Raw genomic sequence first — 18604 nt, 5'->3', positions numbered from 1 at the left:
TAATAATTGGTAAGGGCAGTCTTGGTTAAGGTCAAGTAAGGACATTAATCAGTCATATTCAGGCCTAGACATGTTTAATCGAATTGTCGTATCTAAAAAACAAAAAAAACATTATAAAACACTAAATTATTCAACCCTATTTCCCTAGAGGCGTTGTTCTTATCACATATGTTAATATAACAATTTCAATTGGGCAATATGCAAAATTAAGATTTTTCTTGATATCAAATCAAATCGATGTCTGTCAATATTAACGAGCTATTTTTCATTAGAATGACATTGAGCCTATGAAGATATCAAATCATTTTATTGTTAACTTGATTAAGTATCCTGTTTTATGTTCCCTGTAAAACATGCGATTTTGCGATGATCTACAGCCGCACCATAAGAAAGAGATATTATATCACAAGACTAATTAGTTTGAGATCCTTCCTTTCACTGAGCCGGATAATTCTTAGGCTCTTTCTTAAAGGACCAATTAAACTTGCTTGTAAAATAGGAAGTCTTTCTGTTTTCTTCAGATTTTCACGACTTTTCAACGCAATTTTTAGTCTAAAAAAGAAACTAAATTTGAAAAGATGATTTGGAGGAGGAATAAAGCTGAATCTTAGCTATCGAGTGGTAGCACAAATGGTGTATCACGTTGAACCGCAAAACTGCAGAAAATTAGCATACCAAAAAATTTCAAAAGCAAAAAGAATCTTGGTGTGTTCATACTGCTGAAAAATTGTTGCAGCAAAGCAAAGCAAAGCAAACTTTCGCATGCAAACCGATTAGGGTTCGCGTAGCGCAGGTGCCGATCTCCTGATTCTCAGCCCTCGGCCGGGGTGCAATGCGTGGTTGGGGGCAAGCCATCCGACGCTTTCCCGTGCTTTTCCCTAGATTTCTCTAGGTACCCATTTGAAGCTGGGTGGACTTTTGGCTTGTCTTACGGGGAAACGCCACTAACCCTCGTCCTAAACCAAACGGTCGGCACCACCGAGATTTGAACCAGCGACCCTTCGCTCGTGAGTTCGGCGCGTTAACCACTCGGCCACGGACGGACAAAAATTGCTGAAAAATTGTTGCAGCCTCTAATAATAAATAAAATTTAATAATAATAAATAATAATAATAAAATAAATAGTAAAATGATAATAAAATAAAATAAATAATAATAATAATAAAATATAATAAAATAAAATCTCTAATAATATAATAAAATAAAATCTATAATAATAATAAAATAAAAGTATTAAATCGAGTCAGGCCGACAGTCTTACTAAACCTCATTATTCCTGCCCTGTTTAAAATTTTGCTTTAGCCTTCTAAGAAACCCTCAAAGAATCAGGGTTGTTTCTACATTCTCATTCCGGTCTTTATCTGGAGATCTTACTTTTTGCTTACCCCTTTGAGCCTTTAGTGATTCTTAAGTGGATAAACTGTGTTTGTGTATAGAAGTGTCCAAAACGCATTATTCGCTCTCAAGGCCATATCCAGGGTGTGTGTGTGTGCGGGGAGGGGGGGGGGGTATGGGGTACAAAAAATGTTTTTCTGACTCGTAGGAATGTAACAAATATGGATAGAAACAAATATGTTATGCGTTTTGTGACGTTCTTTCCCCCTTTTGAAAAAATTCCCCACGTCAAACACCCCCCAAAAATATTCTGGATATGGCCCTGTCGCTCTTGATGGACTACTGACTGGGTTCAAACCACTTTTTATAGTTTTTTGCTTTTATACAATCTCGTGAGGCGTATGTAGTAAAACAAAAAAATTGATTTTATTACGCTTTGGAGCCACAATTTAACTCTAAACAATTTAGCTCCTTCTGAGACTAGTATGATGCTGAATTTGGGTATAGAGGAAACTCGATGTCTGCACAAGGGATCTATAATAGCCTTTTTTTACAAGGTAAATACCATAAGAAGGGATTATAAGAAATATTTATAGTCCAGATTTAACGCACAAATTATATTAAAGTTGGCCTTACTTTTATAATATAGCAAAAACCGTATTGGAAGTTCATATGCTTCTCCTCACCCCCATTTCTCTTGCTCTTCACAAGTAAATCCTTGGTATGCTACTCCTTGTTATTTAACATGCCACTTCACCACTATCATATTTAATTTAATAATGTATTTTACCACAAGAAAAGACATACATGGCTTTGTATAATGAGAAAGCTCCATGTTTCGTTTACGAAATTCTGACTTGTATTCTCTCTAATATACTACATTGTTATTTTCCACCATATAAGCAAATGTCTTTACATTTTCAGCATTTTCTGCGTCTCCTTGGAGAAAAATGTGGGGCCGTTGCGTTCTTTTTACTGTTACGCATATGTCTTTTGCCTCTTTGTTTCTTTCTATTATTGTATATTATTTTGATTTTTTCATCGATGTTAATAAACTAATTTGTTTGTAATTGCGCAAAGTCGCTTGTTTATTTCTTATAAAAAAAATATGTGGTTGCTATTTCTTTTCTCTTTTCTTTTTCTATTACTCTTTTTTGAACCGTTCAAAATTTAGTTTTTTCTTTATCTATGTGTAATTTCACGGATTGGTTTATTTATTTGTTTATCTTTACTGTTTATGAATATAAATTTTATAAATCGCTTGTCGATTTTTTATGTGAATCACATGGTTGCTCTTCCTTCTTTCTTTTCTTTTTCTAATACCCTTTTTGGAACTGATCTATGTGTAATTTCACGAATGGTTTATTTATTTGTTTTTCTTTATTGTTTATGAATATAAATTTAATAAATCGCTTGTTGATTTTTTATGTGAATCACATGGTTGCTCTTCCTTCTTTCTTTTCTTTTTCTAATACCCTTTATGGAACCGTTCAGAATATTGTTTTATTCTTTAAGTTTGTGCCATTAATAATTTTTTATTTAATTTTTTTATGAATTTTCCCTCACTAATATATGTGTAATTTAACAAAACTGTTTATTTATATTTTTTTATATATAGATCTTCACGTACTGATCTATTTGTAATTGAACGGAATGTTTTTTTTCTTTATCGTTTTTGAATATAAATTGTATAAATCGCTTGTTGATTTTTTATGTGAATCACGTGGTGGCTCTTCCTACTTTCTTTTTTTTCTAATACCCTTTTTGGAACCTTTCAAAGTGCTGTTTTATTCTTTAAGTTTTTGAATGAATTTCCCCTCAAAACAATTTTTTTTTATGAATTTTCCCCCACTAATATATGTGTAATTTAACAAAACTGTTTTTTATGTTTTTTTTATATATGGATCTTCACGTTCTGATCTATGTGTAATTTAACGGAATGGTTTATTTATTTGTTTTTCTGTATTGTTTATGAATATAAATTGTATAAATCGCTTGTTGATTTTTTATGTGAATCACGTGGCTGCTCTTCCTACTTTCTTTTTTTTTCTAATACCCTTTTTGGAACCTTTCAAAATGTTGTTTTATTCTTTAAGTTTTTGAATGAATTTCCCCTCAAAACAATTTTTTTTTATGAATTTTCCCCCACTAATATATGTGTAATTTAACAAAACTGTTTATTTATGTTTTTTTTATATATGGATCTTTACGTACTGATCTATGTGTAATTTAACGGAATGGTTTATTTATTTGTTTTTCTGTATTGTTTATGAATATAAATTGTATAAATCGCTTGTTGATTTTTTATGTGAATCACGTGGTGGCTCTTCCTACTTTCTTTTTTTTCTAATACCCTTTTTGGAACCTTTCAAAGTGTTGTTTTATTCTTTAAGTTTTTGAATGAATTTCCCCTCAAAACAATTTTTTTTTATGAATTTTCCCCCACTAATATATGTGTAATTTAACAAAACTGTTTTTTATGTTTTTTTTATATATGGATCTTCACGTTCTGATCTATGTGTAATTTAACGGAATGGTTTATTTATTTGTTTTTCTGTATTGTTTATGAATATAAATTGTATAAATCGCTTGTTGATTTTTTATGTGAATCACGTGGTTGCTCTTCCTACTTTCTTTTTTTTTCTAATACCCTTTTTGGAACCTTTCAAAATGTTGTTTTATTCTTTAAGTTTTTGAATGAATTTCCCCTCAAAACAATTTTTTTTTATGAATTTTCCCCCACTAATATATGTGTAATTTAACAAAACTGTTTATTTATGTTTTTTTTATATATGGATTTTTACGTACTGATCTATGTGTAATTTAACGGAATGGTTTATTTATTTGTTTTTCTGTATTGTTTATGAATATAAATTGTATAAATCGCTTGTTGATTTTTTATGTGAATCACGTGGTGGCTCTTCCTACTTTCTTTTTTTTCTAATACCCTTTTTGGAACCTTTCAAAATGTTGTTTTATTCTTTAAGTTTTTGAATGAATTTCCCCTCAAAACAATTTTTTTTATGAATTTTCCCCCACTAATATATGTGTAATTTAACAAAACTGTTTATTTATGTTTTTTTTATATATGGATCTTCACGTACTGATCTATGTGTAATTTAACGGAATGGTTTATTTATTTGTTTTTCTGTATTGTTTATGAATATAAATTGTATAATTCGCTTGTTGATTTTTTATGTGAATCACGTGGTTGCTCTTCCTTCTTTCTTTTTTTTTCTAATAGCCTTTTTGGAACCTTTCAAAATGTTGTTTTATTCTTTAAGTTTTTGACATTAAAAATTTTTTATTTAATTTTTTTTATGAATTTTCGCTCACAAATATTTGTTTAATTCCCGAAATTGTTTATTTATATTTCTTTTTTATATATAAATCTTCACGTACTGATCTATGAGCAATTTTACTAAATTGTTTCTTTATTTACCTTTATCTTCTCGAAGAAGTTTTTATTTTTACTACTGTTCTTTTAAAAACCTAATTCAAGTTTTTTTTCACTCTGTATGGTGATCTCTTTATTTACCTGCCATCCTTTCAAGTGATCTTCATGCAGCAATTTATGCCTAATAACACGAACTTGCTTAATTCTTCCAGTAAACAACTCTTATTTCGATTCTTCTTCTTTAGTTAGGACCCGTAGATCTTGCACAAACTGATGATGCAATTCGGTGATGGTCTTCGTTTTAACGGCTTCCCTTAAATCGTAAAGTTACGTTTTTTGTTGTTGTTTGTGTTCTTGTTTTTGTGTTTTCTTGTTGAATAATATAAAATTTATATAGAATATAGTAATATAATGGAAATAAAATAGTATAATATAAATAATAGTATATATGATGTACATATAGTTTAGTATGTACGATATATATAATGCAAATGCAAAGGCTTTTGCTGTTGTAGAACTCTTTTAGTATAGGATCATGGCTAAACTTCTGATAAATTCTCTTTTCAGCTTTTCAGTGTCTCTAATTATTTATTTTTTTTTTTTTTTACTAAGTTCAATTTTGAATTTTAGGCACCCGTTTGTTTCTTTAAGCACGCTCATGGGAAACAAGGGGTCAGCGACGTTATGTGTACAAATAGCAGCACTGTGGTATCTGCTGGTAGAGACAGCTCAGTTAAAAAATTTCATTTTGACAAAGAAACCAATACTTTGGTTCTACTCTCTGAAGTACATGAGAAAAATGGATGGATTTCAAGATTTGTGCAAGATGATATTCAGCTTGGTTTTTATGGAGTAAGTACGATTCGCTGTGTTTTCTAGTTAGGAAATATATTTTTATTAAAAAAAATGCTGTCATGTAACAGCCAACGCCAACCCCTAAACAAAAATGATGAAACAAGATAAAGGTATTATTGGGAAACGTATAAGAAGCTACGTACTAGTGTTGCCTTAATAAAGAGCCGTGATCACTGCATTTCATATTTATTTTTTCTGACCACTTCGAATGGAAGGTATTCTTGTAGAAATTTGGGAGGAAGCCCGTTCAGTAGGGAGCTGAAAATCTAGTGCTCTTATCAAGGGCCAGAAGTAGTTGCTGGGCAACGAGAACCCTCCTGTGCCGTTCTACCTTTGACTATCCCCTGTAACCTGTCCCCTCCTCATAGTAGCGGATCAAAATTTAAGATAAAAATTTTATTCAGAATAGTTAAATGGATCTGATGAGTATGCCTCCGGGGTTGACATGATCCCCGTACCCTCAGGGGTAATGGTCTCAAATTATGTATTCTAGCCGTTACTCATTAGTAGGTCTTAATAGAAAAGGCAGGAATGTTTGGCCTTGGTTGTCCAGTAAACTTGAAACTCTAATGGATTATTCGCTGGGTCTTGATTCCCAGTTTTCCTCCAATGCTTTGGTGAAGCAACATACGTACCCGAATACATTAAAAGACATTATTTGCATCCGAGTTTTCAAAGTATGTAGTCTGCAACATCTCGGGAATTGCTTAGGGGTCCAGGCTGGAAACTTCAGAGAGTACGTGGGAGGGGGGAGGATAAGCCTTGAATTTTGACTTAAGTGGAGGGGGAAGAGATTAACAAAAGATGTTGGGTCCATTCAGGCTATCAAAATACTATATCTGCAATATCTCAGGGATAGCTAAGAGGAATAGAATAGAATAGAATATATTTATTCACTACAATAGCCGGAGCTAGCATTAGCATGTCATGACAAAAATAATTTATACCTTCAAAAACACTCACAGGAAAATTTAAACAAACAATATATTAATCAAACATTAAATATTAGTCGCGTCAATATTATTAAAATGACGGGTAAAATATGGAACAAATGATTTGCGATATCTCTCAGTACTATATGCTGAGCAAGTCAGTAACTGTGGACAATTGTTTTTTATTTGTCGAAGTCTAGTAACTGGTCCTCCAGTCGGGGGGCTCGCAAAGTTGGGTAGTAGACGACAATGTGCTGGGGAATTTAAACAATTTAGTCCAAATCTATATGTTAAGCCATGTCTACGACTATCAAGTGAGTCCAAATTGAGTTGTTTCAGGGCATCTTCGTAAGTTGAGTAGTTTTGTCCAAGTATAATTTTTACAGCTCTTTTTTGTATTGTCTCAAGTCTATCTGTTTGATCTTTTGTCAATCCCGGATGCCAAGCAGGGCATGCATACTCAAGAGAAGGTCTAACATAGCTGCAGTATACAGACTTTAAAACCTCAGTTGGTGTACCAAATCTTTTTAGGTTGGAAAATGAATGTAAAAGCGAGGCGCCTTTTTTAGTCAGATAGTCAACGTGCGAATTCCATCTTAAATCATCGTCCAAAAGAATCCCAAGTATTTTAACAGTTTTCTTTGTTGGCAGTATGGAATTATGAGAAGAGTGGTTGTTACCCTTTAGGAAGGAAAATGTCATATAAGAGCTCTTAGTTTCACTGACCGCCAGTTTTACCTTTCCTAATTCAGCTTTTAGATCATGATAGATTTTGATCAAGTCAGACTGTTCAGTAGTCGGAGGGCTTAGTCGCAGTGATAAAACAGTTAAATCATCAGCAAATTTAAAACGCTCACGTATTGTTGTTAAAATACGGTTAAAAACAATAAGAAAAGAAAGCGGGCCTAATTTAGTCCCTTGTGGCGAACCACAAAAAATATTTACAAATTCAGATGGCTCATGATCAGGAAGTTGGACACACTGAGATCTTTCAAAAAGAAAACTAGCTAGCATTCGTACAACAAATGGACGGGCACCCATAGCCTTTGCTTCTTCCACAACTACATTATGATCAAGACTATCAAAAGCCTTAACTATGTCTGCAAATAATGCTTCAACATAGGCCCCATTATTCTCTAAGTGCTTAAGGATAGTATCCAATAATGCAACCAAATAATGAACAGTACTATGCCCGGATCTAAATCCAAATTGTTGGGGATCAATATTATCATTTATGTCCTCAAATAAACAATCAAAAATAAAACTTTCAAATACTTTTGAGAGAGCTGGAGTTTTCGAAATCGGCCTCATCTCGGTTATATCTTTAGGTGCCTTGCATTTGGGGATTGGCGTTACATATGCCTGTTTAAAAATACATGGGAAATTACCATCAATAAAACACTGGTTAAAAATTGCCGTTAAAGGAGTAGATAAAAGATCAGCACACTCAATAATCAATTTAATTGGTATCTCACTAGGATAACTAGATTTACGAGAATCAAGTGCTTTTAACTTTTTAGCAACTGAACAAATCTCTAGTATAGGGATATTTGAAACTGAATCATTCGGTGGTAATGTTCTTAGTTGCGGATGAATTTTACAAACAGATGCAAAAAAGTTATTAATTTCACTAGGTAACAGGGGTTTACCATTGACATCTCTCACTTCAACTCTGCTTACTTTTTTCCCGATAATGTTCTGAACTAAGTCATGGAACTTCCTTGGGTTGGATTTATATATTTTGCTTATTATTTTAGACCCATACTGCTTACGAGAACATCTTATTTTATATACAATTAAATTTCTTACTCTTTTGAAATCTTTTACGGATCCAGTTAAATGCAATTCGTTCCTCACTTTTATCAGATTCCGAATCTCTTGAGTAATCCATGGTTTATCATTAGATTTCACATATATTTTTTTTGGTGGGAAAATTTCACAGTATTTTTCGAATAGTTCCTTACAGAATAAACTTGCCATTTTGTCACCGTCAGACAATGAGAGAATATCACGCCAGTCACGATCTGTGAGCCAATTCTTGTAGAGATTTACTAGTTCAGGTGAGAAAGGCCTGTACACCACACTATTTATTTGTCGATTTGGGATAAAATGATTGGGTGTCCAAGCAACACACAAGTGATCACTCAAACCTAATGGGGGTAATGTAACTGGAGTATTATAATATTCAGGACAGTTGCTAAAAATGAGATCCAACATACGGTTACCTCTTGTGGGCACATTCACAACCTGCTTAAGTGATAGTGAACTACTTAGCCATTTGGCATCTAAGTCATTAAAGTCACCACACATTATGATACCAGCATTAGGGTACAAAGATCGTACATTGTCAGTGCAATTCTGTAAGTAATTCACAAGGTCTTTACGATAGGGGCCACGGGGCGGATAGTAAACAACACATATCACCAGTGATGCCACTTCCTTGGGAAGCTTCTTAGGCCTGCACCACAACCATAATACTTCAAAACCATGCTTATTTGGTATATTACTGAAAGTGAGAACTCGATTTCTTATAGACGATCGACAAATAATACCAACACCACCACCATGTGTTACTGAAATATCATTGGGTGTCATTCTAGGTTTGAAATAGGTATCATATCCTTCAAATGCTACAACATCTTCAGTCGCGGACCATGATTCACAGATACAAGCAATATCAACCAGTTCATTCTTCAAGCATAGTTCAACCTCTTCTAATTTGTTCATAAGTGACCGGACATTTGATAATAGTATTTTTGGAAATATATAGGGACGAAAGGGGGGCTTTACACTGCGGTCTCGAATCTCCTTGCCAACACATTGAATCGGTTCCAAGTTGGGATACTCGGAAGACATGGTTTGAGGGGTGGGTGAATCTTTGATTTCTTTGGAATTCCAAATTGGTTGGTTGTTAGTACTGGATATATTGTCGGAAGGCTGGCAGATGTTGGTTCTTGCCAGTTTCTCCAGGTTTTCACGAGGAGTGGTTGGTATGAGGGGGGAGGGATCTGCATTGGCTGATTTAAGACAGGTGGTTTGAGCTTCAAACTCATAAGTGGGACTGTAAACTGTTGTCTTTGGCAACCATGTTTTAACAGAGGTGGAATTTTTCGCTCCCCGTTTTTTGAACTTCGCAATTCAGTATTGGAACGTAGCTTTTTCCTTCTGGGGGAAGTGAGATGCACATTAGGACAACAGTTCATGAAACAAAGGCCATGAGCAAATTTTTTACACAGAGATCTGTGAGGCAGAATACAACACTCATCACGGCAGATGCCTTTGAAATAATCCAAGCAAATATGGAGAAACGTGCAATTCTCCGCCTTTCTACAGCCTCGCCTTATGTGAAATCTGCAGACACGTCGTTCAGGAATATGATCTGTTGTAACACCCTCTTCTTCTGTATGCGGAGACTGAGAATACTCTAGGTCGGTTTGTGTTGTTTGACTAATAAGAAAGCTACTGCATTGAACAGATACATTATTACTGAGAACTCTAGAGCTGGTTATATTACCCTGGTTTAAGCACTTCTCACAGGTAAAAAGAAAGAAACGTCCCGAGGGTTTCTGCAGAGCAAGAACTATGTCTGCATCAATTGCAGCGCAGGCCGCATGCATGCGGTGTAAGCAAAGGTGACAATCAAACGAAGGGCTGTCTTTTGTCGGTTCGTCACATAAGAGGCAGCTCAGATCAGGACCTGAGTAGTCATTTCTTTCCTCGGTGATATTTTCTATAGTATCGATTCTTTCCTCGGTGATATTTTCTATAGTATCCATAATTCTCAGTGCACCGCCAGGAATGCCTGGAGATTTAGATGACAAGTTTTCTACTGGGAAGATAGTGTTCTTTTTAAGTTGATCTTGGATTTTATCGTTGTTACTTTGCTGTTTCGGACTATTATTTTTCGATCTCAGTTTTTTCAGAGTAAAGGTCTTAGGGGAATCTTTTTGTGTACAAATTACGCACACAAAGGTCTTCTTCAAGTCATTAGAGTATTTAGTTTTTCCACAACTAAAATGAGACCATTTATTACATTTGATACACTGCACGCCGCCTGTTTTGCTTGTAATTCTTTTTAAACAGATCCCACACTGCTCCGGATCCATAATAAATATCGCTACTGAGTACACCAAGTTCAAATTGCAAAAATGTCAATAGTAAATAGATCAAAACAATCGGATACTAAATGACTCTAGGGAAATCACTCAGGTTAATTCTTAATCAAAGTTCCCAAGGGAATTTTCACTCAGAACATCCAAGTTCAAGGTTGATTAAGAGAAGTCCATAGGGAATCACGATTGAGTCTTACTGTATAATGAGATTATATCCAGATTGTATCCAATAAAGGTGTTTACTGTATGAACTCTCAAAAATATATCTACGCTATAAGCCATTCTGGGACTTGGAATCTATCCACGATCAAGCGGTGAGGTAACGCAAAAGACACTATTTGTTGCCAGGCAATCAGATTAGTGTGCCTGTGGTATTTGTGGAATGGGTTGGGCTATCAAGTTGAAGGTTTGAGAGTGTACTGGAAGGACAGTGGAAATGAACCTTAAAGTTTTACCTGGAGGAGTGGGCAGAGAGGGGCTTAATATTTTTGTCTCCAATATGCCTAGGCGTTTTGGAACTATAGGTTCCTGTGGGACTAAAATCTATTCGCGGTGAATTAGCGATGTAATTCGAATGACAGTATAGTACTCCGGCTATTGAGGTAGCGTACCAGCTATATCATTGAGGAGAACGGCTTGAGGATTGATTTGATGGACACCCCATAGAGCAGCAAATATTGACTTAAAACTAGAAAATTAAGGACATTTACTCTTATTTTCTGTTACACTCGGTTAAGGCTCAACTATTTTATTTAAATGCTGTTATAAAGAAAATCTTGGGACCCTCTGCCCATTCTCCGTAGAGTTTGGGTGGGGTTCTGAGGCTACAGAAGGCATAACTGGAACACCAGCCCTCACTTCACGCCAAATTTCTTCATGGTCGACCAGACCGTCCCTTTTGGTAGATGATTTTGTGACGAGTACTTTGGGGACTGTTCCCTCTTCAAGTTACCAGTGGAAGCTAAATTATGCCCGGGTAGCCTATGGGAAGAGATATGATACTGGCCTTTACTTTTTATCAAATGTGACTGAGATACAGTAACACCTTCTAGTAAGTTTGCAGATGGCAATATTGTGCATACTCCCCCTTCCCTTCATCCAAGTTTGAGTGGGACCGCAGCTAGACTTGTTTAATCCGCTTATGGCTCCAAGCCTCTTTTTTTTTGACTTTGTCGTATGCTGACCAATGGTCTGCATAGGGCAGGTGCCCGTGTCCTGATTATATGCCTTCGGCGGGAAGTGCAATTTGTGGTTGGGGGTAAGTCATCCCGTAATGCGTGGTTGTGGTTCCCAGTCTCATGCGTATATTTTTCTTTTTTGGATATTCGATCCGAATCGAAGGCCTCGTGAAAGGAAATTCAGAATTTTGAATGCCCACATTGATATTTCCAGAATTTTGTTCTAGAAATAAAAAGCAAACTTATGATCCTGGGCTCAAAGATAGGATTTCATACTCTATAGGAATCTGGTATTAAATAATCACTAACAAGTTTACTTTCTGAGTTCGGATATTGTAATTTCTATTCTTGTTTATACAATTTGGAATGCTGAAAAAAGAGATTTTTATTTCATTCTGGAAAATTGCTGCAGACTTAGTCAAATTCAAAAACAGTAGTGAGTTACATATATATTTTTAATAGGCGTAAGAAATCGGTTTTCATTTTGAGAAATGGTAATAAAGGAGAAGATAGAGAAGTTTTGGCCCCCCCATTCCCCCAGAAATGTTTATGTGATTCGCAAAAATGTAATAATAATGAAAATAAACAAATTCTTGATGCGTTTTTTAAAAGTTTTTTTTTGTAACCCTGACCAAGTTCTATTTACCCGTGAAGACATTTCCGTGAAAGTGTTGAATTCAACTCTCTCATTTTTGTTTGTTAAGGCCTTGGCATTTGGGACTATGTTTTGATGCTGAAAATTGGCTACTGTTCTATGTTCAGTTCTATCTTCATTTTGTCAGCAAGAAGTTAACGTACCAAACTCAAAATGTTGAAATCCTGAAACTTTAAACTATTCCGAAATTCCAGAACGAATTTTATTTCTAGATCATCAAGAACTTGAGAGTTGCGAAGACGAAATACCATGCCTATACAACAGTTTGAAGATGGAAGAGATACATTTGCAAAAACTTTATATCTGCTTAAAACTTAATTTAAAATCTGCTACACAGCTTAAACTTTCTATTACAAAAGATATATCTATGATAAAAGCTAAAGTATCTAAAAAACGTGATTTAGTTTTGATTTTGTACGTGGATAAACAGTAAATTATATTTATATCAAGGTAAATGCTCTTGCAATGTTTTATACCCTTGTCAAGCATATATATTTACTAAGATATATCTTTTATTTTTTTTTTATTATTTCTATCATTGAGAAGACAAATATAATTTTTTAATTTGTATTTATGATTAATATATACTTTTTTAGCTTACGTTTGATATCTTTTCAGAATTTCGTAGAAATTACTTTGCATTCACAAGTGACAAAACAAATTCAGATTAAAGGGAGAAAGTGAGAGACAGATAAATTTAATACAAATAAACAACAACTACAGTTTAACGATCACGCACAGAAGCGAAAAACTTGTCCGAAATGTTGGCAAAATATACGCTAAAAACAAAAGAAGAAAAATATAAACAAAGAAAACAAAAAACTGACATTTTAATGCAAAATTCCTAATCGACACCATAAACCGTATAATAAACAATTTCATTAAATGGCTCATACCTTCAGAGGTGGTAGTTATTAATTTACTTCTTTTATTTACCCCCCCCCCCCCTCCAAAAAACAACTAAAACTCATACTTAAAAAAAGTGTTTTCTCAATTACACTGTTAAACGAAGAAACCGTCACTAGCATTTTTTTTATATTCTGATCAATGTGTTTCTAACTCTGAATCCCCCTATGAAACAGAAAACGTTGACAGGGTCGAAACAACCGGTGAAGCATTAAACTCTGTAGAAGATCGAGTGTTATAATCGTTTACCGAAGGTCTCAAATTTGCTTTATTGTCAAAATATGAAAGATTTGTATCATGTTGTTGCCTAAGAATAAAGAAAAGTGTGTAAAATCTCTTAATCCAGAAGCTGGCAGTATTCTTAATCACTCACAGGCGTCCTTTAACGAATCTTAGGGTTGTGGGTAAACCAACAATCGAATAGCGTTGTTTTGTAAAATTCGTAAAGCCCGAACAATGGAAGACAATAGACCAAGCCAAACGCTACTGCAGTACGCCATATATAGATGGATAAGGGAAAAATGTTGAAGGAGTAGGGCAAATAGAGGGAAAACCGCTTACGTTTTCCATGCCTAGGCTGCCATTATGCCTAGGTTGCGAGACAGGGTTTTCAAATAGACTCTAAATGGTATTTGAATTGAAACGTTCCATCAGTACGAGCCCCAGTACAACGTACATTTCATCAGCACGAAAGAGGTAGAATGTCAACAACAAGAAAAGAAAAGGAGCAAATGTTGCCTCAAATCTTAAAATAAATGGAGAAACATTACTGTAAACAAAATAACTGGTGATTATCATCTCCTTATTTTGTAAAGTTTTATTTATTTTCTACTTTTTAAAGGGTGGGTGGATTAATACATGGATGAACCAAGAATCAGCCACTAATTGCTCTTATTTTTTAGTACAGGGAGTTTGACCCCTTTGCTTCTGGATTTTGTCTCCCACATCTTATTTACATGCATGCATCAAAGATCTTTGATATTAGGTCTGGTTTTTGTTTAATATTTTACGAATTGTCCTATTATATCTGACAATTGCCGTATGATCCGAAAAAAGATAGATATCCGAAGACGTGGATTTTATTGCTTGATTTTTGGCTGACCTATTGACTTCCAACAATGTCAACGGAAGCAGCAAGACATGAGCAAGAGCTCTAGAAAATGTATTTTACCAAACACAATGAAAACACAGGTTCATTCAAGATAATAGAGGACAATTATGTGCATTAATTTAAATCTTAGAAGTTCCTCCTAGAGCAGAATTCAGTAATTGATGAAACAATTTGAAAGAATGGACCGAGAGGGATCTCAAAGAGCCAGTCAAAACATTCAAGACTCTTAGCATGCTTCAGGGGCTTACAGCTAAGTGTACAAAGATCAGAAATAAACCCAGTTCCTGGGTATACCTTGCCTTTCACCGACTTATCACTAAGTTATGGTTATGGCAAGGTGAAGCCAGCCCTCCCAGCTCAAATACTTTCTAGAAATTTGTAGCTGAATTTCTGTTGTAGCCAGCTGGTTTGTCTTGGACTTACTTTAAGAAGTTCCCCAGTATACCAGATCTTCGTCTGTCAGGTTTTTCTCTGTATTTTTATTCTAATGGAAAGAGTGTTCAAAATAGTACAAGGACTGTTAATGGACTCAAAGAAACTATGATAAATGAGATGAAAGACATTCCTATGTCATCACTGGGGTTTCAAATATTCTTAGTTCACAGACTTATGTTCCTATTCTCAGATTGGTTTGTAAACCAAGATTAGAAAATTGGATGCCACAGTGATGACAGTGGCCAAGTATGGTTCTGACGTGTGGGCACTCTGAAATACAGAGGGGGAATTGCTAGATGTTTTCCAGAGAAATTACCAACGGACTGTTTAGGGTATTCGACTGACTGACTGTTTCTCAAACAGTAAGCAGAACAAAAAAAGCAGTTTTGGGCTATAATGAGAGAAAGGCTGAGATGTCTAGAACACGTTCTACAGATGAAGGGTGACTGATTGCCAATGATTGTCGGCCAACCGTCTAGAACCAAAAGGAAAGCAGGTCGTCGTCGAATGGGGTGGGGAAATTTCGTAAGGAAAGAAAGAGAAATACGAACTTCTTTGGAGGGTTTTAAGAGGGAGGGTTTTAAGAGGGAGGGTTTGATTAGATTCAGAAGGAGAAGAAGCGTGCGCATCTGTGTTTGCCTCTGTCAGTAGTTTTATTAGAAAGCAACTGATAAATTTGTCGTATGCCTCAAAAGAAGAAACTAAATTTGGGTTATCCCGGAATATTTTCTCTAGAACGAAGAGGGAAAAATTAAATCGTCTCAAGTTTTGAAATTAGGCTATCATTTAAACACAATTTGGAAATTTCTTCAATTATGTCTCGCAATTATGAATTAATATTTATCGAAATCCCAAGGACCGGTGAGGGAGGGTTCATGTCGTATTTATGAGTTTAAAACAGGCTTCCTCTGCCTTCTTAGCCCCCCCCCCCGAGTTAGGCTAAAAATAGATTAATTATCGCAAGATTCCTCTTTGTTGAATATAAATTTGAGCGTAATAGTTTTCTTTTATTGGTAGAGCTTAATTTTCTCACTTGTTATTCGTATTTTTATGTACATATGATTGAAATTTATCCGTCAATAAATAAAACATACTTCATGCAAACGCTTAGTATTTTCTAAACTACTGCAAACCCCTGTAGTTTGAGAAATCATGATCAAGAACAGTCTCTATATAACTTAGTTGTCCTAATTGTCTCTCCTTTTAATTGGCTGTTTTATTTATACTTTTGTTTATACTATTATTCTTATTTGTTCTCAGAATCATCAGATTCTCAGAATCTCCTTTTCCCGTCGATAGATACAAAGATAACGTGGCTGTTTTATTTATACTTTTGTTTATACTATTATTCTTATTTGTTCTCAGAATCATTTCTTTATAAGAACCGAAGGTGGAGAGCGAACAATGGCATCTATTGTATGTGGGGGAGCACAGAGATCTTGGGACTACCACCATACTGATGGCCAATTAATTGACACTTTCTGTTTTATTAAGGAAAGAGCCCTGTTCAAATGTAACATAAACAGAGATGTTTTTAAGAAAGTGGCGATAAAGGTAAGAAGGAAAATCTTCTCTCTAAATTAACAAATCTTATATTTGGCTGACTGACGTTGTCGAATTTCTTTATAAAGACTCTTAGTTAATAGCCAAAAATGAACTAACTGTCCGGAACGAAGACAAAAGGTCTGTTGCAGTGCCGTATCCAGGATTTTCCTTCGGGAGGATTTTTTCGGGGGTGGGTAAAAAAAGCTATAGAAAAGGCATCAAAAATGGTTTATGCCTTACCTTTTTCCGAGCCGGGTGAACATTTCAGCCGGGCGAACATTAAACCCTCCTTACTCCTCCCTTGAATACGGCCTTGGCCTGTCGCCCTAATTTCAAATAGCCGTCTAACAAATTTCTGCTAGTTTTCATTTTAATGAGCGAGAGTGCAAATTGATCCCTTGCAACAAAATTTATCTAAACCTTAAAAAGGAAGAAGAAGAAATCTAGATGCTGGTCATGCTACCTAGTGTGGTAGTATGATAATGCTTCTAAAAATGAACATGATAATCTTTGTAATTTTCAATTTGGCTCATAGGAGGATTCACTATTCTCCCCCGCTGTGAGATTTGATTCCCAAAGTGATATTTCACTTCTTTCGGAACCTACCCTTATAATGTTTATTATAGTAAGGATCATGGATGAATCGATGAGTCATCTTATAAATTGTTTCGTGGACAAACCCAACCTAACACTTAACAGGCCTAAATTTCTATTAACGAAAAACCTGCAACATAGTTTGCTGCATCTCAGGGAAAAGTCCTTTGGGTTCGGTAATTGACGGGTTATTTAAATCGATTTAATAAAATAAAGAAAATTAAGAAAAGAAATAGGAAAAACTGGAGTCTGACAAACTGTGATCTGGAGGGGGCAGTTGACCCCTGCCTCAGAGTAAATTACCCCACTGGACGAGAATAATTTAAATTTCTCAATGCAAGCACAAAATAAATAGTGTGGAATGAAATAAAGAACTTTAAATAAAACGCCAAAAATATAAAATCCGCAAAGACTTAAATTTAGTGTGATATATTTATATGACTTGCTGCTTCTTATTTGCGTTGCGTAAGTAATACTTCGGTTTTGTCCTTGTTTTTGTTTTTCTTTTACAAAAAAAAAAAGATTTATAAGGCGAAAATGAGATAAAGGCTTATAGGTATCTTTTTTTTTTGCTCCGAAAACTTTTTGATGGAAAGCAATATGTGTAAAACAGAGTGCATTTCAGATATCCTTGCCTTTTGCTTTAAAAGTATGACGCCAAGGCCTGGTTCCGAGGAAAAGAAGAATATAAAAGTATTCCTTCAAAACCTTAAAACTAATTCCCTGAACGATCATCATCATTATGTTGACATTAATGAATGTTTTCGTCGATATACCCAACAAGCTATGTTCTCTGTTGGTGGCACAGGACAGAATTCTAGACAGTACGATCATACTAAAAATTGTCTGTCACCAAGAGTCTCGGCGTGTATAAAAGCTCCTCCCATTTCCTTTATGTAGACGATTCACCGTATATTCCTCAGTTGCCCGATCAACTTTGAAAAATGGTGCGATCCTGCATCATTTATGATTGCGAAAGCAGAAATAAAGGGGGTGAGCCGGCGAAGTGGTTTGCTACTGTCGCATCTCACAGGTATGGCTTATGACTTGACTGAATGGTGGATCCAGATTTGTAAAAGGGGGGGGGGGGGTTCGGATTAATTTTTTTTGTAAATACGAAAATTTCCATTGATAACTTCTGATCAACGCTGTAACAAGGAAATAGCCAGAATTTCATAAATAGTGGGAGAGGGATCCGTGAAGTGGCGGGACTATCTGAAAATTGCTACAAAATGTTTTACCACAAAGAGGCATCCTAATAGTTTTAGCACAGATTATCTATTAGGTTTCACAATAATCTCTGGTTTTAGATAGTAATGTTTCGCAATGGACCGTCAGAACTTCTTTCTTCTTGGTAAGGAAAAATATTCCCTTTGATAAGATAAGATTTATTCATCATGAAATACACATACAATATAATATTTTACTTTCCCCTCAAAGGCTCATTGGCCTGTAAAGAAGAGGGAAGAAAAACGAGTTTCATACTCAGAGAAAAAAAAAATAATTACTTACTCACAGAGAGACGAGGAAAAAAGAAAAGTAAAGATAA

At 35.0% G+C, this 18604-nt stretch overlaps 1 protein-coding gene across 5 annotated transcripts in view; it reads left to right on the top strand.

Moving 5' to 3' along the window:
• Nucleotides 1-18604, top strand: part of LOC136027021 (tRNA (34-2'-O)-methyltransferase regulator WDR6-like) — a 102915-nt gene that overhangs the window by 62855 nt on the left and 21456 nt on the right. For all 5 annotated transcript variants that reach the window (XM_065703927.1, XM_065703930.1, XM_065703931.1 and 2 more), the window contains 2 exons: nucleotides 5363-5584; nucleotides 16282-16470. In XM_065703927.1, coding sequence (XP_065559999.1) covers nucleotides 5363-5584; nucleotides 16282-16470 — 411 coding nt within the window. The remainder of the gene's footprint in view (nucleotides 1-5362; nucleotides 5585-16281; nucleotides 16471-18604) is intronic.

The sequence above is a fragment of the Artemia franciscana genome, chromosome 5 (assembly GCF_032884065.1).
Source record: "Artemia franciscana chromosome 5, ASM3288406v1, whole genome shotgun sequence".
Lineage (NCBI taxonomy): Eukaryota > Metazoa > Arthropoda > Branchiopoda > Anostraca > Artemiidae > Artemia > Artemia franciscana.
The sequence above is the reverse complement of the archived record's forward strand: the minus strand, read 5'-3'. Positions and strand labels throughout refer to the sequence as shown.